General features: G+C 41.1%; 1 protein-coding gene across 1 annotated transcript; it reads left to right on the forward strand.

The window, feature by feature from the left end:
• The first annotated feature begins 536 nt into the window (after window positions 1-536).
• kdm5a (lysine demethylase 5A) lies at window positions 537-20,085 on the forward strand. Its single transcript, XM_079262974.1, is given in 29 exon segments — window positions 537-1,620; window positions 2,284-2,361; window positions 3,072-3,194; window positions 3,815-3,985; window positions 4,359-4,510; window positions 4,512-4,533; window positions 4,643-4,721; window positions 4,799-4,890; window positions 5,001-5,159; window positions 5,460-5,579; window positions 5,691-5,849; window positions 6,246-6,427; window positions 6,543-6,705; window positions 6,803-6,922; window positions 7,699-7,893; window positions 8,062-8,243; window positions 8,431-8,555; window positions 9,233-9,383; window positions 9,579-9,699; window positions 9,948-10,124; window positions 10,286-10,464; window positions 11,938-12,256; window positions 12,414-12,974; window positions 13,075-13,233; window positions 14,979-15,107; window positions 15,191-15,338; window positions 15,465-15,685; window positions 15,895-16,368; window positions 19,245-20,085. Coding segments are annotated over 29 exon segments (5,202 nt in total). The 5' UTR covers window positions 537-1,473; the 3' UTR covers window positions 19,539-20,085.
• Window positions 20,086-20,408: the final 323 nt, after the last annotated feature.

Here is a 20,408-nt window from a genome sequence, read left to right on the forward strand (position 1 = left end):
AAATAAATGAAACTATAATAAATAAATAAATAAAAACTGAAGATTTGCATTAACTGTCTCCTTGTGGTTGTCATGCCTCTCTCCTTTATTTTTCATTCGAGGTAATTCTTGGATAACTTTGTCCTGTCTTTTTTTTTTAAACAGACATTTTTTTATTTCCATTTTTATCCTTTTTTCTTATTGATGCTTTCATATCCAACATGATTTACGATTCCGTTTGGCCAATTGTGGCATTCAGTAATTTAGCTTTTTATGGTTATTTTATTATTATTTAGTGGCCATTTGTTCAAATTGGGAGTGATAATGCAACTTTCTGTATCAATTCTATATTTCTCCACAATGTAGCAATTTTGCGGGTCTCTATTTCCATTTTATTTTGGTTCTGTTTTTGTTTTCATTTAGTTTTTGACTCGAAATCGAGAGAATTCCTTTACTTTCAGAATGCTCCTGAAGGCACCACAACACCACCCCCTTTCCCTTTGCTAGCCTTAGCTAGCACGCTAGCTAATGCAGCTTGGAAAGACGACGTTAAATTGTACAGGAAGTCACATGCGATCAAACTAAGCAAACAACTTACTGTCTTTTTGTGCGAGATTTTGTTTCACTTACTCTGCCCATGGCAGACTATTCTGCAATCGACTTTTTCGGACAATGTTAGCTGCGGAACGACCAGCAGCAGCTTTAGCCTACTAAATTAGCTTTACGCTAGGTTTTCCACAGCCTGAAACGCTGCAATGAATGGGGGTAGTGCAGAATGAAGACATCAGCCATCAACATACGCTTTCTGCTAGCATCCCCTTCCTGTGGTTTGCCATTGAGTGGCACTTTCAGAAATGGGAGCGGCGACTGGTGTTTATTTGAGGAAGCCTGACGAGCAAGCGTGATCACGTTGGCTAATGAGCATTACGCCCAGCCAAAAAAGGACTGAAGCTAATCGTTGATTACTTTGTTGGAAATGGATCATCACGAAGACATCCTGCACTTTCCAGGTATTGAGACGTAACGACGGCTTGCGTAACCATAGAGCCGTCGACGGAGAGTTTTTGCTTTTTGTTTACAAACTTCATTCAAGATCATATATGATCGATTTCGGCTAAGCTCACTGCAGAACCGAGAAGCTGGCGTATTTGAGGGAAGAATGGTGACATACAGGACTGACCCTGCCCCGCGCCCCAGGTAGAAGACTGCTGGCGACACTCCCCGGCCTGACCTGGCCCGTTGTTTACCAATGATGGGAAAACTGTGAAGCGTGTTCCTTTTAATTCCCTTTCTGTTCATATTATGAATCACCGTCGCGACTGGGATTCACTGTCACTGATGTGATTTTCTTTTATCATTGATACCTACACGAATAAACATGGACACGGAGGAAGTACCCCAGGAAGACGACTGGTGTTAAAGGAAACGGACTGTTGATATCTACTTCGTACATTTTGTTTACACATTATTGTCAAAGACTGGAATCACTCTGACATGTCGGCATTTGCTGAGTTCGTGCCCCCTCCTGAATGCCCGGTGTTTGAGCCGAGTTGGGAGGATTTCTCAGATCCTTTAGGATTTATCAACAAAATCCGACCCATTGCAGAGAAGACGGGGATCTGCAAAATCAGACCTCCGCAGGTAAACTCACACATTGTCAAGACGTACAGAAAATAGTTTGCTAGGATTTCTCCATTATGCTCAGTACAGTACGCAGGCTTACTTTGGGCCTGCGTGGATTTTCGTGAAAGACAATGACTCTACTAGTTGGCATTAATCTAATAGACGTCAAGTACTACTTGATTTCTTTGCACTTTGCTGAACGTATATAGTTTAAGTGTAGTACCGTCTTTCCTATGTTTTCGGACCTAGTTTTAACATTTCAAGAGTTTCATGTTGTCATGTTTTGTTTTTGTTTTCCTGACGGCTAGTCGGTTCAGATTGTGCCTCATTAGCAGCAATGATGTAACATTGAGGCCACATGAAGGCCTTGAACTTCCGTCACACTTGTGACAATGGGGATATTTTGCTCTAATTTATGTTTTAAACATACACACTAAAAAGTTAGAGAAATACAGAACTTTTAGGGATCTGTATTATGTAGAAGTAAAGACCCCAGTTGAACAATGTGTTGAAAAAGATTATTTTTAGGCATAGTTTAACTTTCTGAGGAGTACATTTGTGCCATGAATATTCATATTAATGTTGTAAGTAGAAGTTATTTTGGAGAAACTTGGGATTTGAATATGCTGCCATTTCCTCATTGTTCACCTTGATTTTCTTTTTCTTGTTCATGTCTGTCAGGACTGGCAGCCTCCTTTTGCCTGCGATGTTCGTAACTTTCGCTTCACTCCGAGAGTACAAAGATTGAATGAGCTTGAGGTGAGTTTTCCAGAAAGATGCAACATGCCACCTGAATAATTGTGTTGGTTAAATATGAGCCTCAGTTGCCACTTGTGTGTTGCTTTATCTTAGACGCTGTTTCCTTAAATGCTGCCTTTTCATCAACCTAAATGAATTTGAGCTAGTGGCAAACTCCATTACCCTATTTCGCAGTTTGTTTACACCTGATTTCTCCCATCCATATCTATCCTGGCATTGCATCTTCGGCCCTTCTGCCACAGATCAAAGCGGAGGAGCTAAAGTGACATGCTTTTCTTAAAATTAGTTTATTTCCTTTGTAGCTGTGATTTTAAACAATTGTCAGTCAAATTTTACATCTAACGAGTGAACACAATGAATGGGAACCGGACCATAATTAACTAAATGCCACTGTTTAAAGATGAAGTTTAAAGCTGTGTTTGAATAAACTTGCAGAGCTTGCACACTGCTCTCTATCTTATTCCATTTGATATTTTTGGTGACCGTTCGTTAAATCCAGGCCAGCAGGACAGCTGTTGTAAAGACGTTTTATATGATTTCCACATGACTAGAAAACTTTTGGTTTTTACTAAGTGCAGCTATTCAAAAGTAATTCTGCCTGAGGTCCTCAGAGAGTGCAGCAGCAGCAGCAGCAGCAGCAGCAGCAGCAGATCATTCAGCTCTTAGAATGATAGTCTCTGTCTCTCTCTCTCTCTTTTTTGCTTGTCCAGGCCCTAACTCGAGTTAAGCTGAACTTTCTGGATCAAATTGCAAAGTTCTGGGAGCTGCAGGGGTCCAAGATTCGATTCCCTAATGTGGAGAGAAAGATTTTAGACCTCTATCAACTCAGCAAGGTAAAACCTGATCAGTTCAACTACTTTTTACAGCACTTTTTTTTTTTTTTTTTTTAATCCATTACATAAATATTTCTTGGAGCTGTAAAAGATTTAAAATGTCAAGGTATTGTTTATTTTTGTATTTTATTGTTAAGGTTGGTTTATACTTGCGAGGCGTCTCCGTCAGGTAGGTATGGAAAGGTTACGTTGTAACCTCCATAGACTTTGCGTAAGTCCGCAGAGGTTTGATACTCACTTCTTTGGACCTGACGTGCATCCTGGCTACGCAACAACGACGACAAGTACTCGCTTGTGATTGGTCAGAATGTGATTATGTATTTCCGTTTGTTTGGGTCTGAATGCCATTGTTCTAAAACTGGGCATACTTACTGGAACTGAAGTGAACCATCAAAAAAAAACAAAACAAAAAAACTCCACTCTGATACCAGCCATGCTGCCATCTGCAGACCTTATGCTCAAGTATAAACACACCCTCTCCATCTTTCCATTTGCATCAGCCATGCGAGCCCAACTGGACGCAGACACGATACCAGTATGAACCGGCCTTTAAAGTGTTGTCAGTGTTCCGGCTATTATTCTAATGAAACACTTGTATTGTGCACTTTTGTGTATTTCAGATTGTGTCGTCCGAGGGGGGCTTTGAGACGGTTTGTAAAGAGAAGAGATGGTCCAAAGTAGCCAGCCGAATGGGCTTCCCACAGGGAAAAGGCACTGGTTCTCTTCTACGCTCACACTATGAGAGAATCCTTTATCCCTATGAGCTCTTTCAATCTGGAGCTACACTGACTGTAAGTGGTGCTTGCTGCTCTTTGCATGTTCAGTCCTGTCTGTTATTTAGTAATTGGGGTCAATATTTTAGTTCATTAGTTGTGGGGCCATCATCCCCGCTTTTTCCTTTACTTGTGGGGATTTTCTCAACACATGGCATAGGAATGCAGTGTTGCTTGTCAGCCAGTATTGAAGTTCAAGCATCCACAAATACAATCATAAATTGTTGCACGGCGGCTCAGGAATGCAGTTGTTTTGCACCTGTGTCACTCATACAACACACCTTTTTAAAAAGAAAATTGAACATGGCAACTGTTTTCTTAAAATGACTGAAACACTGTTTTTAAAAAGAAAAAGTTGGTTTTCTTCAACCCCTCTCACTAATTCAATCAGGGTCTCAATCGGCCGTACGATGAGGAGAATGATGGGGAAGAAGTTGATGAGGGAGTTGGCGAGGAAGCAATGGATGAAGAGGAACAAGATGAGGAGGAAGAAAAGGAGAAAGATGGAGATGGAGACGCCACACAAAACAAAGAGTGTCTGCTGCTCCAGGCGCTTAAAGTCAGAGGTAAACCTAGAACAGGGGTCACACTCCTTAAAAGGCGTTTCGGTATTTGGCCTTTTAGCAGGATCACTCTGTTTGACTGTTTGCTGCGTTTGTCGCTGTGTTTCTCTAGAGGGAAAACAAAGATCCAAAAAGCTTAAAAATCTTTGGAACAAGTCCTAAAATGGTTGGTTTGGAGATTCTGTCAGCTGGTAAGTGCTGTTTGGGTTAGTTGTGATGTGTCAGATTAGTAGTGTTACTTTGATTCTAACTTTCTGTTTTCACTCAGACGATGGGTTCAGTAAGAAGCAGCGTCACCTCAAAGCCCAGGCCTTTGCCATCAAAATGAGACCACGAAAGGAGACCCTGGAGGTCAACTTTGTGAGAACCATTTTCTTATGTTTGCAATTGTGTTCCTAATGGTAGCATCTTGTGTGACTCGCTGATCTGTGTAAATCGTGATGATCTTTGTGGCCATGATCCCCCGTCAGATCGATCTCTATCTCTGCCTGGTGTGTGGAAGAGGGGATGAAGAGGACCGGCTCTTGCTGTGTGATGGCTGCGACGACAGCTACCATACCTTCTGCCTGATCCCACCTCTGCAGGACGTACCCAAAGGAGACTGGCGATGCCCAAAATGTGTTGCCGAGGTAATGCTTGATGTTGGATAAGTCTGGAAAACGTAGGTTTTTAAAATTACCACTCATCTCCAAGGCTTGGTATGTTAAATTAGACATTTTATTTGTTTGTTTTTTTCACATTTAGTGCTTTTTTTTGTTGAGTCTTAATGACATTTTTCATGTTTTTCATATGCAGTTCTTTTTTATTTTTTCCTAGGGGCTGTAATCACATAGCATTATGTTAATATATATTTTATCTGTCTTCTATATTTTTGATCTTAACTTTTTATAATATGAAATTCCTTTGGGTTGGTTGTTATTCTATTACAGGAGTGCAGTAAGCCTCGGGAGGCGTTTGGCTTTGAGCAGGCTGTGAGGGAGTACACGCTGCAGAGCTTTGGAGAGATGGCTGACCACTTCAAGTCAGACTATTTTAACATGCCAGTTCATGTATGTATAATAAGCTCAGTTATGGCAACAGTTAATGGCTAAATGTGATCACAGGCTTTTTAGTGTTCAGGTAAGAAACACGATTTAATGAGATCCACCTTGTGTCCTCAGATGGTTCCTACGGAGTTGGTGGAGAAGGAGTTCTGGCGCCTGGTCAGTAGCATCGAGGAGGATGTCATTGTCGAATATGGAGCCGATATTAGCTCCAAGGATGTGGGCAGTGGTTTTCCTGTTAGGGATGGCAAGAGGAGGTTACTTGGAGATGAAGAGGTGAGAGGACTTTTGCATATTCCACAGCATTTCATTTGCATAAGGCTGACCCCTGATGTTTAACTTTTTTTTTTTTAAATTATTATTCTGAATGTATTAAATATCAAAAATTCTGTGTTGAGTTGATTTATCATTGATGATGTTGGGATTTGGGGTCACAATTTCAGTTTAATTATAAGCCTGGCTCGTTATTTTTTTACATGTTCCATCAAAGATTTAGCTGGTGAACTTCTTAATTCAGGACAAACTCTCTATTTTTTTATTTTTTTAAATGTATTTTTTTAGGGACTTCTATTTAGCCAACTGCACAGCTTGTATTTACTCTTCTTTTTATAGGACATATTAAAATAACTACATATTTGCAGGGTCTTAAAGAATTTCTTTCCTCTACTGCAGGAATATGCCAACTCTGGATGGAACTTGAACAACATGCCAGTGCTGGAGCAGTCTGTGCTTACCCACATCAATGTGGACATATCGGGCATGAAGGTGCCATGGCTCTATGTGGGCATGTGTTTCTCCTCTTTCTGTTGGCACATCGAGGACCACTGGAGCTACTCCATCAATTTCCTCCACTGGTAAGAATGTACAAGCTAATCATACCGCTTTAGAGACGAAAACTAGATATTTTTCATGTCAATTTGCAGTAACTTGCCTGTCTTTTATATATCTTCACATGGCTCTGTCTTCCAGGGGTGAACCCAAGACATGGTATGGAGTGCCGGCGTCTGCGGCAGAGAAGCTTGAGGCTGTGATGAAAAAGCTGGCTCCAGAACTGTTTGACTCCCAACCTGACCTCCTTCATCAGCTGGTCACCATCATGAATCCCAATATCCTCATGGAGCACGGTGTCCCTGTGCGTAATCGGAGCTTAGGAGGAGATATGCGATTGAATGAAATTTCATGGGATCTGTGTTTATCAGCAATCTCATTGGGTATATTTCTCCCCTCAGGTATACAGGACCAATCAGTGTGCAGGCGAGTTTGTGGTGACATTCCCCAGGGCCTACCACAGTGGCTTCAACCAGGGGTACAACTTTGCAGAAGCTGTTAACTTCTGTACAGCTGACTGGGTAAGGAAAAATCTCATTTAATTCCTAGTTCATATATAACACGTACACTGGCTGGCCAAAGAGAAGCCATCACCCACCTGGACTTAACTAAGCTAATAGATATGAGCTTCCGATTGGATAATTACTGCATAGGCAACTGACAACATCCTATTGAACCCAAACTGATGCAAAGAGTAGCTCCTCGTTTCTGTAACAGTCATGTGAAAGATACATCCTTTAGTAGTAGTGGTGGTCGTGGGGGATTGTCTTTCAGAAAGAAATGTGGTTGGAAAAATTCTTAAATGATTGTGATCAGCGATCTCTCAAACATTTGGTGGAATCAAAAAGAAAAACAGGAGAACTATGTTTAATAGTGAAAGTAAAGCATTTCCACATGAACAATATGAGCTGAAGGGATTGGGACTGAACAGCTGTGTTGTCATAAGAAGGTTACGACTCACTGATTAGTGGCTAACTGGAGAAAAAGGCTTTAATTTCATTGGGAGCATTATTGGACTCTGGAGCAATGGAAGATCATGTCCAGATTTACCTCAACAAGGATTTGTGCAGAAGTTGGAATCTCCCATCATTAATACAAGATCGTGGTGAAAAATTAGTGCAACACGGAACGGAAATATATCTTGAGAAAGCTTATCGAAAGAATCGAATCTAATGGCGTTCCAATAAAATATTGGTAGGTGACAAGTTCTCATGGTGGCAACTGTTTTTTGGTCAGACGGTGTATATAACATAAATTTTCTTTGCTTAGCTGTTAATTTTCCACACGTCCTTCTCAGCTACCAATGGGCCGTCAGTGTGTTGCCCACTATCGACGCCTCCGCCGTTACTGCGTCTTCTCCCATGAAGAGCTTTTGTGCAAGATGGCTGCCGACCCAGAGAGCCTTGATGTAGAACTGGCTGCTGCTGTCTTTAAGGAAATGGGGGACATGATGGAGGAAGAGACAAAACTCAGACAGGCTGTTCAAGAAATGGTGAATGTATTTCCTTTTTTTTTTTTTCTTGGTTTATGGATGTCAAACTGTAAAATGAGAATCTTTCTTTGTTCCTGCAAGTCACCTAAAAGTTGAGCATGACTGTTTAAAGCCGCATGTTTTTGGTTCAGTTCATCAGTTTTCCCTTTTTTATCTCTTTATGTACAGGGAGTGCTTTCATCAGAACAGGAGGTTTTTGAGCTTGTTCCAGATGACGAGCGTCAGTGTTATAAGTGTAAGACAACCTGCTTCCTGTCTGCGCTGACGTGTTCCTGCAGCCCCGATCGCCTGGTTTGTCTCCATCATGCCACAGAACTCTGCGACTGCCCTCTTGGCAACAAGTGTCTTAGGTGAGATTGCAGTTTGATGCTGTGCAAACAAAAATAGACGGTGAAAGCTTTTTAGGATGAATATTTTGTGGCCTAAATTTAAAGTTAAATTTTGACACTTTGATTAATGTCTTTTTAGACTTGTTTTAATATTTTCTCTGTTTTAGGAAATCATAATTTTACATTTTTTTGGCTTTATATATTTCAGGTATCGTTATGATCTGGAGGAGTTTCCCTCTATGCTGTATGGCGTGAAGACACGTGCGCAGTCCTACGACACCTGGGCAAAAAGGGTCACAGAGGCCTTGTCTGCAGACCAGAAAAACAAGAAAGGTTTGTACTTTATTTAGCTACAAATTAAGTATGAGCTGTTCTGTTTCTAAAACAAACTAATGTTAAAAAAAATGGTTTTGATATAGAAGCTGCAAATTCTATGTCTGAGTTATGAGGAATTATTTGTATGAAAAAGTGAGAGACAGATTTTTTTTTCACCTTAATTACCGAAAATGTCTCGCTATGAAAAATTTCAAACTTTAGAAAAAGATATATACTTAGAGTGCGCGGTTGTTGTCAGTTTAGCATATTTTATTATGATTTTGATATTCCTTACATATAAGAACTATTTTTTCTATCTGTGCATTTTCAGTGCAACAAGTTGGTTTATCTGACAAAAACTTCATATGAAAAATTAAATGAAGATCATGTGGGATAAAATTAAGATAAACTCATGTAAAGAATGTACATGGTCAATATCCTGCATAACGTATTCAGTTTCATGGAAATGATTTGTTTGTCCCCCTTAGAAAAGGTTTAAATGTCTAGATATGTCTGTTTGAATCCCTGAACTTACATCCCAAATAAGATGAAAATCCTAAACCTGAGCCAGCTTCAGTAAACTCAGCGTCAGCTTAGTAAATAACTCTCCCATGACTCTCGTGTTAGCTACCTATCATTATATGTGTTTCTACTTCTAGTGTATTTCTAGTTCTCTGCTTCTTTGTCTGGAATAGATCTTATTGAGCTCAAAGTTTTGCTGGAGGATGCTGAAGACAGGAAGTATCCCGAGAACACTTTGTTCCGTCGCCTGAGAGAAATGGTGAAAGAAGCGGAGACGTGCTCCTCTGTCGCCCAGCTCCTGCTCAGCCGCAAGCAGAGACACAGGTCTGTTCCATGTGTACACTTGAAACTTGTTATTTAAAGCAACAGAAGAGCAGTGGCTGACTTATCACAGGCTAGTTGGAGATTTGTTGTTGCCGTTAAGCAAATATACATAACCATTTTTCCTTAAAACAAAAAGATAATATAACTGATCAGATTAAAAGACAAACTGAACATGCTCTCTAAATGTTTCTCCAGCAGCCGCCTCCGTTCTGAGAACAGTCGTAATCGCACCAAACTGACTGTAGATGAGCTCAAAGCCTTTGTGGACCAGCTCTACAGACTACCATGCATCATCAGTCAGGCGCGCCAAGTCAAAGTTAGTTGCATCTGTTATTTCCTGAACTCGCTGATTCAGCTGATTAGCTGTCATTCAGCCAAACTGTGTGTGTGTGTGTGTGTGTGTGTGTGTGTGTGTGTGTGCGCATATATACTGTTAGTTTGTATAATTTCTTTTACCTTCTTTCCCTTTTTTTTTTTTTTGCAAATCCCTTCTTCCTCCGTACTAAACTTGTACTACTCCACTTGACTTCTGTTTGTTTTCCTTTGCTTTCCGCGTGTCTTTAGGAGTTACTGGAGAATGTGGAGGACTTCCATGAGCGAGCCCAGGTGGCGCTGTCAGATGAAATGCCTGACTCTTCCAAGCTTCAGGCTCTTCTGGACTTGGGCAGTGGCCTGGATGTGGAGCTGCCAGAGCTACCCAGACTCAAACAGCAGCTGCAGCAGGCTCGCTGGCTGGATGAGGTTAGCAGTTGTCTGACATGTCACATTTTTATGCTATTTTTTCACAGTTTTATGACTTTGTTAATGAAACGGATTCTCATTGCTCACTGCGAGAAGTGACCTGGACAGATGTTTAAAACGGGTGAGTTAGTGTTTTTAATATGTGATATTTCTCTGCCCAGGTGCGTGTCACCCTCGCTGAGCCCCATCGTGTCACTTTGGAGCTGATGAAGAGGCTGATAGATTCTGGAGTGGGTCTGGCTCCACATCATGCCGTGGAGAAGGCCATGGCAGAGCTACAAGAGGTTCTAACTGTCTCAGAGAGATGGGAGGATAAAGCACGGGCCTGCCTGCAGGCCAGGTAAGGTTTCGCATGTACAGAAATACCCGAAACTCCAGGTGAAGTAAGCATATTCTGAAAACTGGAAACTTCCTATCAAAAATCCTTACACTTTCATTAAAATCGGTTTGAAATGGGAGGTTATCATTTCAGGCCATTGTAACACCTCGCTTCATTGTAGAGTGTGATGTTAGGTTTGTCAGCTTAATTGGTTGAGTTTAGCTAAATATGGACAGCAGTGATAATAATTACTGAATCAATCAAAAACAAGTAAAGCTAAAGTAAAGGGAGATACTTTTGCATGGCACCAAGATGCAGTAATACATTTTAAAGAGTCAAGAATCAGAGGAAAAGAAGTGTTGATGCTTTGGCTGTAGAGCAGCATGTAATTTCTTACATGCAAACTCTACTTTGACGTCCTCTGGTAAGTCTCTCATAAGCCTAGTATGTAAGCGGGGGGGGGGGGGTCAAATTTTCAAAATTAACTTGTAAATAAGGCCAATGTTGAAAAAAGGATTTTTTTTTTTTTTGGTAAAGTTTAATGGTGGCTTGTTGTTTTAAAATGTTCAATGTTATTTGGCCCGGAGCATCTTAAACAGTTCACTTGCAAAGAAGCAGAAATGCTGCATAAGGAATGAACTAAATCTATACCTGTTGAAAGGCAGGATAAAACTTCTTTTACCAATCTGAAGGTCAAAATATAGTCAAGATTAAACATGTACATTTCACTAATCAACTGTAAATGTTGGTTAAAGCCACCCTCTACTCATCAATCTGGTGTCGAATTCAGGACCACCGACAGCTGCTAGGCACCAGCTGCTAGACTTGAAAGCATCCGCTGTACCAATAAACTCTAAACTCTAAATAACATAAAATTATTTCCTGATTATTTCCTGCAAAATCTGTTTAAAAAAATTCCCATAAGCTATTATGAGTTTGTTAGATTCATATCCTCTGAGTAGTGGGCTGGTAGTTTTTCTGGAAAAAAAAAAAAGTTTACAAATGTTAGTGTGTTTCTTTGAAAACTTGCGTCTAAATTGAGGATTCAAAATAACAGGCCATGAACAAATATTCACAGCATGTTCATCTATCATATATGTGGAATGAAAACAAAACAATCATCTTTATATGATGGCTTTCATTTAGTTCAATATTAGCTTTGTTTTCCCACAAAGTACAATATGGTAATCCATTACTTGTAGGAATGGGTTGTCGTTAAGATGTTTCTTTGGTCTTCCAAACAACAGGTTGTACGATGTAGTTTCTTATACTGTGGTAAAACTGTGGAGAACCTTTACACAGATGTCAAAATATCTTTAAAAGTTCTTTCAGTTTAAATCATATCTAGAAATTTCCCAAAGTATGAATCAGCACAATTATTACCGAAGCTGGGTCTATAATATTATATTGGCCAGACAGTTTGAATCAATAAACACAGTCCTCTCACATTGGGTCATGTTCATCCCCTGCCTGTCTGTCCTCTTATAAACCCAGGCCTCGCCACAGCATGGCGACCCTAGAGAGCATTGTGCTGGAGGCAAGAAACATCCCAGCATATCTGCCGAATATTTTGGCCCTGCGAGAAGCCTTACAGAAGGCCAAGGAGTGGACAGCTAAGGTGGAGGCCATCCAGAGCGGAAGCAGCTATGCTTACTTGGAACAGCTGGAGAACCTGCTGGCCAGGGGTCGCTCCATCCCTGTCCGACTGGATCCACTGGCGCAGGTGGAGTCTCAGGTGGCTGCAGCTCGAGCGTGGAGGGAGAGAACTGCTCGCACCTTCCTCAAAAAGAACTCGACATATACACTGCTGCAGGTGGGCCATGCAGAAATATTAGATTTGTATTTGCCTCCCTAAATCTGGATAAATGTATTTGGTTTTTTCTTTTAAAGCAGCATTTTTGCAGTAACTACAAGATTTGGCGATCTTTCCAAAAAAAAAAAGATCGAATGTTTTATGTGTTTTTTCTTAGGTTCTCAGTCCTCGTGTTGATATCGGAATATACGGCAACAGCAAAAGTAAGCGGAAGCGGGTCAAGGAGCTCATGGAGAAGGAGAGAGGTGGCTTTGACCCCGACACCTTGAGTGACTTGGAGGAGAGCTTCGGGGAGGTGCGAGACCCTTCGACTGTCGTAGCAGCCTTCAAAGCCAAAGAGCAGAAAGAAGTGGAGGCCATTCACTCTCTCCGTGCTGCCAATTTAGCCAAGATGGCCATGGCGGACCGCATCGAGGAGGTCAAGTTCTGCCTGTGTCGGAAGACAGCCAGTGGCTTTATGCTGCAATGCGAGCTTTGTAAGGACTGGTTCCACGGGGCATGCGTGCCTTTGCCCAAAACGGGAACTCAAAAGAAAGTGGGTGTAGGTTGGCAGAGCAATAGCAAAGACTCTAAATTCCTGTGTCCACTGTGCCAGCGGTCGAGAAGACCGAGATTAGAGACCATTCTGTCACTGCTGGTTTCACTGCAAAAGCTGCCGGTGCGCCTGCCTGAAGGAGAGGCTCTGCAGTGTTTGACTGAGAGGGCAATGAGTTGGCAGGTATGACGATTACTTCCTCTTTTGAGGAGTGAAATTGTTAAGATTTCCTTTTGATTTCTTTTAAATATGGTTTCATGCACTGGTCAAACTCTCCCACTAGGATCGAGCACGCCAAGCTCTCGCCACAGAAGAGCTCTCCTCAGCGCTGGCAAAGCTGTCTGTGCTGAGCCAGCGTATGGTGGAGCAGGCGGCAAGGGAGAAAACTGAGAAGATCATCAATGCCGAGTTGCTGAAAGCTGCTGCCAACCCTGACCTGCAGGTAATTCAAAGATTCATCCTGAGAAAATGTACTCCTTTCATTTATGTTTCAGTTCATAGCAACAGTAAGACTGCAGACAGGCGGTCGGTCAAGTACAAATTATAGAAGCGGCCGTGACGGAGACGTAAATTGTGAATAAGGTGCTTGAACTTAGTGCAGGGGGCTGTACGGTGGCATAGTGGTTAGCACTGTGGCCTCACAGCAAGAACATCGGCTGGGGCGAGGTTTGGACAGTGGCTTTTCTGTGTGGAGTTTGCATGTTCTCCCTGTGCATGCGTGGGTTCTCTCCGGGTACTTCGGCTTCCTCCCACCGTCCAAAGACATGCATGTTAGGCTAATTGGTTACTCTAAATTGCCCCTAGAAGGGATTGTAAGCGTGAGTGGTTGTTTGTCTCTGTGTGGCCCTGTGATGGACTGGCGAGCTGTCCAGGGTGTATCCTGCGTTTCACCCAAAGACTGCTGGGATAGGCTCCAGCTTCCCCGCAACCCTTAATCGGATTAAGCGGTTAGGATAATGAATGAATGAATGAACTTAGTGGAGGCTGAGTGAAGCTTTGTTTAGGCTTTGACACTTGACTCTTTCCTCTTACATCACCACACTAGACACTTAGGAAAAAACAGCTCATTATATCAAGTCTTCAATGAGACAGTGTTTAAGTAGGGCATCTAGTGGCCAATAACGTGTAATTAATTTCCAGCTATTTTTATGTTACAGCATCCTTATTTGGCATGTATTGTATCTTCATGTAGACTTTTATTTTGTCTTATGAAACATTTAAATGGTGCTAGACCAATACAGACTGGTAAGTCTATGGACAGGGAGTGGGTTACTGGTTATGGGTTTTTATAAAATAAGTTTTTCTGCAGTTTTTCTCTTTTCAAAAGCAGCATACTTTGTGAAATAATACCTAAAGATTCTTCCCCATAAATGAAGGAAAAACACAAAAGTTGTTCATTGCTGCTTTATGATTCCCCTGACAAACCATGCCGATGAGGAGAACATGACAGCTTCAGTTTTTGCACAGTTGTTTCCAACGTCAGTGGTCATGTGTCCAAATCAAGCTCCAGCGCAGTTGTTTCATAAGTTTACTTCATGGACCAAAACACATGCTACTACTTGATGGAGCTGAAAATCCTTGAAACTGCCTTGATTTTGTTGTTTACAATTTCAAGGTTTGAAAAGTGTTTAAAGCTAGTCAGAATGCTTTCATGTTAAATCACTGATTTAATAATTAGCTTTTTAGAATAAAGCTTGATTGTTTTTTCCTTACTGAAGACTCACAAGCTCAACTGCTCCTTTCATGTCTACATCTGTTGATATTTTCTGGACTGTGTTGTAAACTTAGATGCATTTATCCAAAGAGTCTTCCTCAAATAGTACTCGTTTTGTATTTTTGAGTTTTTTAAATAAAGATTTAAATTTTTTAAATTTCAAGGAAATTTTTTAGGTTTCCATACAGCTTTTATGTGATTGCAGAATACCTAACAATAACTTAGTTGTGTTTACCTTAAATCTTGCCTTTCTGTAGATGAAATATTTTCAGTTCTTCATAGTACAATAGCATCTGAGTTGCCATGATGTTTTGTGACATGTACTTTATGATAAATGAATTACTTGAGTTTGAAAATGCTTTGATAAAAGTGCTTAACTTGACTTTAGGAAAGATGTAAGAACCCTGGAGTTGACACAGTGACTGCATCTTTTACACATCTCTCTATCTAAATGTTGCGTGTGTTTTCTCTAGGGTCACATCCAAACCTTCCAGCAGTCCGGTTTCAGCAGAGCCACTTCACCACGCCAGTCTGTGGATTACGATGATGAGGAAACGGATTCAGACGAGGACATTAGAGAAACTTATGGTTATGATTCGAAGGTATGCGAGTCAACAGGGGTCTAAACTCATGCCATGTTGTTGAAACCTCGTTTTTAATCTCTTTGATGTGTATACTTTTTCAGGACCTAGGTGAGGTGAAGCCCTACCTGTTCTGTGATGAGGAAATTCCTGTCAAGTCAGAAGAGGTGGTCAGTCACATGTGGCCGGCTGCCACTCCTTCATTCTGCGCTGAACATGCCTACTCATCAGCTTCGAAGTCCTGTGTTCAAAGTGAGGCCCCATGCAATGCTTTCATATGTCATTATTTGTATTTCATTAATTACTCTTTATGAGTTTTAATTTGTTGGTTTGCTCTGGAAAAAAAAAAAAGCTACCTGCAACTGTTTACATTTTTAGACCTGGGCACACCCAGAAAGCAGCCCCGAAAGACTCCTCTGGTACCTCGAAGTCTAGAGCCACCCGTGCTTGAGCTATCCCCTCAGGCCAAGGCCCAGCTGGAGGAACTGATGATGCTGGGAGACCTGCTGGAGGTGTCCCTGGACGAGACCCAGCACATCTGGAGGATCCTCCAGGCCACACACCCTCCCTCTGAGGAAAGGTTCTTGCAGGTCATGGAGGTAGGAAGGTCATTTATTATGCAACCTAACTGCGACAGCGAGAACCCAAAGCATTTAGCAAATGCTAAATGTTTACTGAAAACTGTGCTTTTGTGAGTCGATCATCCTGATCTTACAAGTCTTAAGCATTGATAAATGTTCCATCAGTAAGTACAGAATCAGAAATGAAAGTTTTTGAATTTACTTTATCTTTCTGTCTTGTTCCACAGCCTGACAACTCCTTGATAGAAAAGCCCCTAAAAATCAAACTTAAAGATTCAGAGAAGAAAAGGAAAAGGAAGCTGGAGAGAGCTGAGCACCACCACATGCTGATGGCGACTGCTGTGACAGGTGGATCTGCAACATTGGGAGAAATCCGACCGTCAAAGTCCAAAGAGCTTAAAAGGGTTGGCCTTGAACTCAGCCTGGGCGTAAAACCTAAGAAGAAGAAGCTCAAACTTAACCTGGAAAAGAATCGAGAGATGAAGCAGTTGGCCAAACGGTTGGCCAAGGAAGAGAAGGAGAGGAAAAGGAAGGAGAAGGCAACTGCAAAGGCAGAGGCCATCAGGGAGGGACTGGAGAAGAGGAAGGAGAAGAAAATCCTGGACATTCCCTCCAAGTATGATTGGTCAGGGGCCGAAGACTCCAATGATGAGAATGCAGTGTGCGCCGCAAAGAACTGCCAGAGACCATGTAAAGACAAGGTAAGGATACTTTTTGTTATCCCAAAAAATGATATTAAAACATTTCAATGCTACATTTTGAGCCTTTTTTTTTTTTCCAAAAACTTTTTTTTATGCTTATGTGTTTCATCACTTCAAATCTTGACTCAAAGTGTCATTAAAATGACACATGGAGACATAGATGATTGATAGACAGTAACAAGTTAACAATTAACAGAAGTCAGAGGAATGACTATGCATCTTTATTAAAACTGGATTTTTAAATATGTTTTTGAATCCATGCTTTTTCTTAAAACGCAGGAGATGATACATGGGATTATTTTGTAACCTTTACTATAGTCTTTAAGAAAATAAAAAAATAAAAAGAGCCCTGCATGTGGACTGGGATTCCACAGGTCTCCAAAGGACCAACTCAGATCTTGGTGGAATGGGCTGTTTCAGCTCAGCCAGCATGTCCATGTGGGCCATGTGGCCCTAAAGGTTATCTTTGAGCTGAAGATGGTAGTTCCACATGGCTTTGTCCACAATTTCCACTGTGGTATCACCTGTGTTTGTCTATATGGGTTTCAAATAGGTTTTTGACTGAATTTCATCTGGGGCCCAACTTCGGAACCATCTAGCCAGCCCCAATGGACTCTCCATGCCCACTTAACCCGCCTACAACCATTATGGAGCTCATACAACCAGCCCGAATGGGCTCCACATATGGAGTCTATGAAACTGAAACCACATGGCACCTGCATAATTTGCCCATTTCAAACCCTTGCCCACTCAGTGCTATCATAGCCTAGATTTAACCCTTATGGGGCCCACACAGGCATGCTGGCTGGGATATGGGGCCTGCAGGGGTCCTACACAACTTACCAAGTTGGGCCCCAGCTGAAACCTAGTCAGACTGAAACCCATATGGGTAGGTGAGACCACCATAGAAAGAGCTTACAAACCCACATATGATCTTTACCTGCAGCCCAGGTGGAACTCTTATGGGCCCTGCTGGGTTGGTTGTTTTGGGCGGGAGGGGGTGGCTATGAATGAATGACACATCCCAAATTTGCTAGTTGATGAAGTATGAAACTGAGGTTCAAAATAAAACTGTGGCTGAAGAAAATTAAACCAAAACAAAGGAAGAAAACTGAGATATGTTACCTCCATATCTTGTTGAAATTGAATGAGATATTGGCACATTCGTTCATAAAATCTTTTGTTTTTATCATAACTTTTAGCCCTTTTATTAGTTTTTGGCATTAGTTTACAGAGATTTTTATTGAATATATTTTATATATTCAACGGTTCTAAGTTTAAATGCACTAAACAGTGCATATAAATGTATTTTAGTTGGCTGTGTATGGGTCAGCAGGTGTTGATGTATTAGGTTGCAATGGTGGACTTATAACATGACTTTGGAGCACAATTGTAAGGAGACTTTATGTCTTATACATCAGAACATGAGTATCTTGAGATTTTTGGTCATTTCCAGTTAGCACAGTTTCCAAATAATGATACAAAGGAAAATATCCGTTTAGGAATTTAAAAAAAACACAAATTCTTCAATGACAACTAATATACTCAATGAAAGGGCTATATACCAAACCATTACCTTCACAAAGCAAAAGCATTTCTTTTTCTCTTCTCCTAAAAAATTACAAGTCTTTTTGGAAACGCAGTCAAAAAAACCATTAAAGCTGTTCTCCTCTCAAAGTGCAGCCTGCAATAAAATGCAAAACTCAAGCAACATTCTTCAGCAACATTTTATTAACAAGTCTGGTTGGATCTCATGCTGATGTTGGCAGCTGGTTTTGTGTATGTAACAGGAAATTCATAAGACATCCTGATGTCCCTGTTCTGCACCTGCAGACATGTAAAAAATCTTCTTGAAGAAATGAGGCCATGCACTGTTTTCCTGGTGCCTCCCATTATCATGTCAACAAGAAGTAGATCTCTGCATATATCCACATCAAAACAAAGATATAGCGCTGCACAGTGTTGCATTGAAAGCTAAATTACCTTACTATCCTGCCTTCCACTAACACATAAGCATTTTCTTCTCCCTGTCTGGAAATTCTGCATTTATCAAAAGTATTTGTATTCATGTCCAGGGTATGCAACTTCAAAGCAATCTGGATTTAGAGCTTTTTAATCTGGCATGCAGTAATGGACAAAATTACACACAGCCTGACTGTTTAGTGACATATTTAGCATTTGCTGTTTATATTGTTTTGTATGCATCTGTGTGTACCCTGAATGCCACAAGAACATGTGGCCCCTACACATCTTGTCACGAAGGTTGCTAAATATTGATGTAGATTCAGTCAAGATTTCACCCGATGAACTCAGAGATGAAGTCACGTTAAAAATTCATCATCATTTTGGATGTATGTGGACAATTTTTGTTGTCAGACTCCAGTTTAATGAAATTGGTTTGTCAAATTCTGCCAACTCCAACCTGTCTGGTGTCTAAAGATGAATGACAAAATTTTGCGTCCACAGAACTGAGTTAATAACAAACATTTCACATAATAAACATCTCATGTAACTTTATTGAATATCAACAGCTGATAACAGCACTGGAACACCTTAAAGAGAGTTACACATAACATATTAACAGGCCCCACTGATGCTGTTCCTGAAGGAGACAGCGCCGACAACTTTCCACCAAGTTAACCAGTGGTCAGTCTCGGCCTCTTGTGAATTTGCTGGGCAGCCAATCAGAGCAGAGGAAATGGTTGGCCTTCAGCTCTGCAGGGGGAGCAGAGATCATGAATTTGTGAGGGTACTGCCATGCTATCAGTGCAGAGCATTAATGACATTTGGAAAAACATTATTATTATTATTATTTTATTTTATTTTTTTTAAATTGGATACTTACATAAGTATCTATATCCCTGCTCATGTTTCAGGTGGACTGGGTGCAATGTGACGGCGGCTGCGACGAGTGGTTCCACCAGGTGTGCGTGGGCGTGTCATGTGAAATGGCAGAGAACGAAGACTATATTTGCATGGACTGCTCCCAGAAAGCAGACGGCGCAGGCGAAGGCATGATCGGCGAGGACGTGGCGGAAGAGAGCATCGTGGTGCTGTCAAGCGTTGTGCAGAGCGCACCCACGTCATCATCCATTGCCTCATGGTCTTCTGTGTCCCATTTAAACCCAGCAGCTCCACATCAGCAGCAAGAACCCCAGCAGGACAGTTAGCGCTAAAATGGGCAAAGGACTGAGCGTCTCACGCAGAACCCAGGCTAGTGTTACGACCATGACAAGAAAGGGTTTCTCTTTTCAAATGTCAGAAAAGGCAACTTACAAATGTTTTTGTAACTTAGAGTTGGTATAGCACAAGAAAAACAACTTCCTCTGTGGGACTAAAGGAAAAACAAAACACCTTCCCTGTCTGCTAAGTCGTGTTAATCCTTCTATGACAGTTTTAGATCTGAAAACACCCATTAGCAACTTTCCAAACAATTGGTGGCGCCTGTTTACTTACTTAGTAATAAATAAAAAACCCAATGACTTGAGCAGTTGTACCCACTGCAAACAGACGGTTATGTTTCCGGCCCCAATGAACTCCCGAATCGCTTCCCTCTGCCCGGTTCCTCAGTCAGTGACATCTCAATATATAGGATGTAAAACTAGGGGAAAAAATGGTTGTAATGTAGTGGATTTATTTATATTGTACATAGCTTTTAAGCAACTAAACCAATGGATTGTGGCTTTTTGTTTTCTCACCTTTAATAAACTATTCCTAGTCAAATGGTAATTTTTCTGGTTTTCTTCACATGCATGTATGGTTTTCTTCATATGTATGTATGCGTGCGTGTGTGTGTGTGTGTGTGTGTGTCTGTATGTATATAATATTTGTAATTCTTTGTAGACTTTAACAATTATATAACATTTGTTTGTTCTCAGTTCCTTGTTTTTCTTTAATGAATAATGAAACAGAATCAAGAGTGACTTCTGGTGGTTATGCTGTAAGTTTAGAAACTCATTAGATCCATTGCAGAAGGCATACAATAGTATGCTTTGGAGTTTGAAATATGTCACATGTTACATGTTAAGTTGACTTTTTTT

This window comes from Telmatherina bonti (assembly GCF_933228915.1).
Source record: "Telmatherina bonti genome assembly, chromosome: 23".
Classification (NCBI taxonomy): domain Eukaryota; kingdom Metazoa; phylum Chordata; class Actinopteri; order Atheriniformes; family Telmatherinidae; genus Telmatherina; species Telmatherina bonti.